Source organism: Sinocyclocheilus rhinocerous, unplaced genomic scaffold (genome assembly GCF_001515625.1).
Source record: "Sinocyclocheilus rhinocerous isolate Xijiao unplaced genomic scaffold, SAMN03320098_v1.1 scaffold1822, whole genome shotgun sequence".
NCBI classification, from domain to species: Eukaryota; Metazoa; Chordata; class Actinopteri; order Cypriniformes; family Cyprinidae; genus Sinocyclocheilus; species Sinocyclocheilus rhinocerous.
The window spans coordinates 12,183-19,888 of NW_015638936.1; the positions used below are offsets into that span (position 1 = coordinate 12,183).

The 7,706-nt window shown below is 36.3% G+C and overlaps 1 protein-coding gene across 1 annotated transcript in view; it reads left to right on the top strand.

The window, feature by feature from the left end:
* The window catches only part of LOC107750139 (gamma-aminobutyric acid receptor subunit pi), a gene marked incomplete at its 5' end in the record, with an annotated part of 15,630 nt that extends 10,247 nt beyond the window's left edge, over window positions 1-5,383 (top strand). The window contains 3 exons of the mRNA XM_016565406.1: window positions 639-791; window positions 3,473-3,666; window positions 4,627-5,383. Of these exons, the coding sequence (XP_016420892.1) occupies window positions 639-791; window positions 3,473-3,666; window positions 4,627-4,992 (713 nt within the window). The remainder of the gene's footprint in view (window positions 1-638; window positions 792-3,472; window positions 3,667-4,626) is intronic.
* Window positions 5,384-7,706: the final 2,323 nt, after the last annotated feature.

Below are 7,706 nucleotides of genomic sequence, written 5' to 3' on the forward strand. Positions count from 1 at the left end.
TGTTAGGATAGGACAATGTTTGGCCGAGATACAATTATTTGAAAATCTGGAATCTGAGGGTGCAAACAAATCAAAATATTGAGAAAATCGCCTTTAAAGTTGTTCAAAGAAAGTCCTTGGCAATGCATATTACTAATCAAAACTGAAGTTTTGATATATTTACAGTATGAAATTTACAAAATATCTTCATGGAACATGATCTTTACTTAATATCCTAATGATTTTTGGCATAAAAGAAAAATCAATAATTTTGACCCATGGCTATTGCTACAAATATACCTGTGCTACTTATGACTGCTTCTGTGCTGCAGGGTCACATATGACTCCTCAGTCAACAGTGGTTTAGTTAAAATCGGTGAACATACTGAGTCTTTGGTTGCTGTATTATTACTTTGGTTGAAATAGCGGATACCAAAACATTGCTATGGTGTCAATCATCGCAGTTACGAGAGCGAGTTCTGTTCCATACACACACAAACCTGTAATAATAATGATATGGTTGTCACTCCTGACACTTTACAGTGTGTACAAACCACTCCAATAACTTCTTAATCTCTGATTTATTGATGGTCTTGAAGATTTTTTACTTGGACGGACAGCATTAGCATTTCACATCACTACTTTGAATCTCTTCCCAGGAAATTATCCCAAGCTGATCTTTCATTTCGAGCTGAAGAGGAGCATCCTGTACTTCATCCTGGAGACGTACGTGCCATCCAGCCTGCTGGTGGTGCTGTCCTGGGTCTCTTTCTGGATCAGCCAGTCATCCGTCCCCGCTCGCATCTGCATAGGTACGGTGATGCGTTTCATTGGCTGTGCGATTTATATTTAAGAAAAATAAAATATGTTGAGATATGCTCAAACTATTCCACTAGAATGTTACACTGAAGAAAGATGTGTAGATAAAACATAATTTAGGTTAAAGACATTTTATATGGCGATTGATTGGATACAATAAAACAAAGATTATTGGTTTTAAAAGAAAATACTATTTCAGGCTTCATCTTCATTACATTCAATGTGCTACTTGCTAGTGACATTTACTGACAATTTCAGAGTGAAAATTGTTTCATAGTAAATCTACACCATTTTTTTTCTTCAGTCTAGTAGCCACACAGAACATACCTAGCAACCACACATACAATATAATAACAGCAAAAGCTGATTGTGTTATGACTCATAAACACTCAACAGTTCAGAACTAGGGTTGCAACAAACGATTATTTTGATAATCGATTAATCTAACGATTATTAGAACGATTGCTCGATAAATCGTCAATTAATCAGTAGACTTTGGTTTTTCAGCTTTTGCAATTAGTTAAAATATTGTTATACATATTCTAACAAATAAATAAAGGTAATCACTTCAGCTTTTGAAAATCATATTATGTAATTACAATTATTATATAATTAATTTATACAAATAAATATATTTGGAACACAAAATGAGATGACAGACAGAGAAACTCTCTTATTCACCATTTAATTAGCTTTATGAAAAGTAACTGAATGGCACATCATTCTGCCTAACATCTCCTTTTGTAAGTCATCTGGATAAGAAACAAAATATTTTATTTTTGGATAAACGGTTTTATTCACAACATAATCTCTCTTAAAATACCTTACAGGGTTATGATAATCAAAACAGTCCTGAGCTAGATCAAGCTTTGATCTCTGCAAACCAAACTATATTTTTAATTTTTAATTTTTTCCCCCCCCACTAATAAAAAGATTTTATCATTAGCTAGCTCCACACTGGAGAGCTGCTTTATAACAGAAAATCAAGTTGTAATTCTAACTGAAAGCGACACTGACTCTGGTTTTTCATGTTTAATAATACTGTAAAGCTGCTTGATTTAAGGCTATCTATTGCATAAAGTACTATACAAATAAACATGACTGGACTTTACTGGAGTACTGAACTGCAGAGCTCGTGCAAACATCCACATCGCTAATTAATCAGTAGACTTTGGTTTTTCAGCTTTTGCAATTAGTTAAAATATTGTTATACATATTCTAACAAATAAATAAAGGTAATCACTTCAGCTTTTGAAAATCATATTATGTAATTACAATTATTATATAATTAATTTATACAAATAAATATATTTGGAACACAAAATGAGATGACAGACAGAGAAACTCTCTTATTCACCATTTAATTAGCTTTATGAAAAGTAACTGAATGGCACATCATTCTGCCTAACATCTCCTTTTGTAAGTCATCTGGATAAGAAACAAAATATTTTATTTTTGGATAAACGGTTTTATTCACAACATAATCTCTCTTAAAATACCTTACAGGGTTATGATAATCAAAACAGTCCTGAGCTAGATCAAGCTTTGATCTCTGCAAACCAAACTATATTTTTAATTTTAAATTTTTTTTCCCCCCACTAATAAAAAGATTTTATCATTAGCTAGCTCCACACTGGAGAGCTGCTTTATAACAGAAAATCAAGTTGTAATTCGGACTGAAAGTGACCACTCGGCAGCTTCAAGTTCGGCTGAGTTTGCTCTGAAGTGCTGTCTTCTCTTGAATTGCATCCAGGAGGGCTGAATTACAGTCTTGGGCTACAGCGCCACACTGGTCAAACCACATTATTGCAGGCTCTTTCATTAGGTCATATGTATGGAAGCCCGTTTCTGCCACTGAATAAAAAATGTAAAAAAGGTTATTGCGACTTTTTATCTCACAATTCTGAATTTTTTTTCACAGAATTGCGAGTTATAAAGTCATAATTGCGAGATATAAAGTCAGAATTGCGAGTTATAAAGTCAGAATTGCGAGGCATAAACTAACAATTCAGACTTTTTTTCTCACAATTCTGACTTTATAGCACGCATTTGCGAGGTAAAGTCCAATTTTTAGGGGGGGGAAGACTGATATGTTCTCAGAATTGCGAGTTTATATCACGCAGTTCTGACTTTATAACTCGCAATTGTGTGTTATAAAGTCAGAATTGCAAAATATATAAACTCGCAATTCTGAGAAAAAAAGTAATAATTGTGAGTTTATATCTCGCAGTTCTGACTTTATTTATCAGAATTGCAACTTTGTCTAGCAATTGCGAGTTTATATCACTCAATTCTGACTTTATAACTCGCAATTGTGTGTTATAAAGTCAGAAATGCAAAATATATAAACTCGCAATTCTGAGAAAAAAGTATTTTCTCAAAAAAAAAAAGAATTGCGACTTTTTAACTCCCAATTGCGAGTTTATATCACGCAATTATGAGAAAAAAAGTCAGAATTACGAGATAAAAAGTCGCAATTACCTTTTTTATTTTTTATTCAGTGGCGGAAACGGGCTTCCATACATATGAGATCAAACCATTACTCGATAACAAATATATTTGTCAACTATTTTTTTTATTGTTGATAATGTCGACTAATCGTTTCAGCCCTATTCAGAACTGGGCAGACAAGCGTCTCAGCTGACTCCGTGTGTCTTATTGGTGCGTGTTACAGGCGTGACGACTGTCCTGACGATGACCACACTGATGATGGGTGCGCGGACATCTCTGCCCAACGCCAACTGCTTCATCAAGGCCATCGACGTGTACCTGGGCATCTGCTTCAGCTTCATCTTTGGAGCGCTGATAGAGTACGCCGTGGCCCACTTCTGCACGCTAAACCACCCCGACTGCAACAACGCGCTTATGGTAAGAGAGGAACATCATCATCATCATCATAGTGTGTTCATCATCGTCTGTGCTGTTTTCTAAGGTAAGCATCATTATTGCTCATACTTTACTTTGAGTCTTAAAGGGATAGCTCACCCAAAAATGAAACTTCACTGAGTTTACTGTCCCTCGGACTATACAAGATGTAGGTGACTTTTTTTCTTCAATAGAACAATAAAGAAGATTTTTAGCTGAAACCATGGGCCTTGGTGATTCAGAAAATGCAAGTCTTTGGCTGCCCATCTTTGAGAATAAAAAAGCATATCAAGAAATGCAAAATGAATCCCAGTGCCTCCTGACGATATATTGAGGTCTTATGAAGCAAAACAATCAGTCTTTGCAAGAAACTGATCATTATTTATATCATTATTACCAGTAATCCAGAGCCTCAGGCAAACGCTAAAATCTGATTCTTTTCCACGAACTGATTCTTTCAGACAGTTTGTTTCAATGAATTCACTAATTTGTTTACATAATCATGCAATGACGTCATGTATGCGTTATTATATTATTAAAGCACCCAATTGTGACGTGAAACTCAGTTGTTCTACATGTCTAAAGCATATAAACTTGTCTTCGTCAGCTCACATTTTTACGTAAACAATAAGAAACCATAAAAACTTTTATTTGGCCACTTCATTTAAGTGTTCGGTTCACACATGCTCATATCAGCGGCTCATCGGTTCAACTAGTTCACTAAAAAGAATCAGTTCAAAAGAATGATTTAAATTTACATTTTTGGTAAACTATCCCTTTAATGTGACTTTTGCATGGGTAAGAACCACTCTCAAATTCTTAAAATGTAAATTATAGTCATTATTGTTATTGTCATCATCATCATTTATTGTTGATATCATCTCATCATACTTTTGGTCTTATTGATTTTCATGTTGAATTTCATTTCTCATTTTCTCTCGTCTCTGTGTTTCTTTCTGTCAGTACGGTCATCACATGCACGAGTGCGAGGAGGAGATGAATGGCATCGTCACCACCATCGCCAGCAATTCTTCACGGCTAAAGCGGCGCAAAGACTCTCCGGCTCCGGCACCCACGCCCACCGCCGGCGGAGAGCCTGGCCTCGCACCCTCCAGCCCGACCGCCAGCGAACCCAAGACTGCCGAGGCCCCAGCGGAGCTCTTTAGCCGCTGTGCCAAAAACATCTCCGTCCTGAGGAAGATCCTGAGATCCATTAACTGCTGTCATGTGGAAAACCCACATTATATAGACAACTACTCACGGTTAACCTTCCCGCTGTCGTTCATCGTCGTTAATCTGCTCTACTGGACCTACTACCTGTACTTTTAACCAGCACATCATGTTCAATCATTTCTGTGTGTTAGTAAGTATGATAGTGTGTGCGCGTGTGTCTGAAAGACCAGTAGAGACTCAACAGAGAAGGAGAATTATTAGGGTTGCACCGATATTAAATTTCTTAGCCAATACCAGTAGCCGATTATGGAGAATGATGTTTGCCAATACCGATAGCTGATTATTCAGAATAATATCTGCCGATACCAATAGTGATTATTCAGAATAATATCTGCCGATAACGATTGCCAATTATTCAGAATGATATCTGTCGATACCGATAGCCAATTATTCAGAATATGTGCCAATACAATTATTCAGATTATCTACCGATAGCAGATTATTCAGAATGATATCTGGTGATACGATTATTCAGAATGATATCTGCCGATACGATTATTTAGAATGATATCTGCCGATACGATTATTCAGAATGATGGTTATTCAGAATGATATCTGCCGATACGATTATTCAGAATGATATCTGCCGATACCAATAGTGATTATTCAGAATAATATCTGCCGATACCAATAGCGATTATTAAGAATAATATCTGACGATAACGATTGCCGATTATTCAGAATGATATCTGTCGATACCGATAGCCAATTATTCAGAATATGTGCCAATACAATTATTCAGATTATCTGCCGATACCGATAGCAGATTATTCAGAATGATATCTGCCGATACGATTATTCAGAATTATATCTGCCGATACGGTTATTTAGAATGATATCTGCCGATACGATTATTCAGAATGATGGTTATTCAGAATGATATCTGTCGATACAGTTATTCAGAATGATATCTGCCGATACGATTATTCAGAATGATATCTGCCGATACGATTATTCAGACTGATGGTTATTCATAATGATATCTGCCGATACTATTATTTAGAATGATATCTGCCGATACGGTTATTCAGAATGATATCTGCCGATATGGTTATTCAGAATGATATCTGCCGATACGATTATTCAGAATGATATCTGCCGGTACGATTATTCAGAATGATATCTGCCGATGCCTATAGTAGATTATTCACAATTATATCGACCGATACGATTATTCAGAATGATATCTGCTGATACCGATACAAATACTGATGCCGATTATTCAGAATGATATCTGCCGATACTATAGATGTATAATTATCATTTGTGCTATAATCTCCATTACTACATTTACCATAGCACTTACAATGGCAGTAAACAGAGCAGCATGTAAAAGCAGAAATTTCAACTTTTTGAATTATTCAGTAAATCCCTGTTAGTGTCATTCTTGCAGTGGATTACTTTTCTAGGTGGATAAAACTAGGAACATAATTCCTGTGAGTCGCTTTTTCTGCATGGAAAATGTTCTGTCTGTTTATTGTGTGAAATTTGGAGTGTTTACCAGCTTTAATGTGCTACAGATGCTGTTGACAGAGATTAACTTGAATTGAACTAGCATTTTACAACCTGTAAAATAGTGAGGAGATGTGTTCAGTATCCGTATTGTCCCATATATGCATCTCACTGATAGTGTCAGCGTCAGGTTTAGCATTTGTTGTGGCTGATGGTGGATGTTTGACCCTGGATCTCAACAGTGGTTCCCATGATTAAATCCTCTGAATAACTAAAGACAAATTTAGGAAAATGCATGTGAATTTTAGCATCAGATTACTGGAAATCTGAGTTTGGCTTCACATGTGGCATCTTAAAATCAACATTAAATCAAAAGTCAGTAAACTTTTCCATTGAAATCATCTTGGCTGTGGGCTATTAGATAATGTTCATCTTAAAGGGGTCATCGGATGCAAAATTCACTTTTACATGTTGTTTGAACATAAATGTGTGTTGGCGGTGTTTGTACACATCCACCCTATAATGATAAAAATCCACCCAGTGTTTTTTTAAATCCCTATAAATAATATCCCCTTTCTCAAATCAAGCCATTCTCAGATCCTTGACTGTGTGACGTCACACAGACCCAGGCCCCTCCCACGATAGTTGATTGACACTAGCGTTTCAGCATCCTAAGTGATTGGGGTGTTTTGTTGTTGGATGTAATAATGAACATAGAAGTCGATATTTACTCCCGACATCTGAGCCACTGAAGACGAAGTGGATTACATTTGTTTTTGAAGGGAATGCGCCCCCGATCTACCTAAATATGTCTATGTTCGCGCGAATCATTCGTGATCCAGCTTCACCTACAGAAGAAGTGAGTGAATCTTTGCAAATCACCTTTCCTAATGTGCTAGTTAGCACGTTTCACGGCTAAATGCGGCTAAAGTAAACAGTATGGCTCGTCACCCCACGGAAGAGAGGGGCGGGGTCAGCAGAGCTCAATAGCATTTAAAGGGACATGCACTGAAACGGGTTACTTTGAACAGAGCTGTTTTTGACAAGGTAAAAAGAGTGTTGTTTTACACTACCATTGAGAAATTTTAACCAAAGTATGTTATAGACTTTTCATTAAGACCCTAAAGAATCATATCAACTTGTGGAAAATGGGTATCCGATGACCCCTTTAACCAGTAGTCAAGTAACTGTTTAGTCATTGTTTTAGACTGCTGTTGTAGCTAATGCAGCCTTTCTGAAATATTGGCCATAATTAACAGAGTCGTTTAATGCTGGTAAATGTTAATGTAATAGAGGTTACAGCAATAATAGCAAATAATGATGGATTTGATAAAGAAGCACCATCGCTGGGGCTTTGT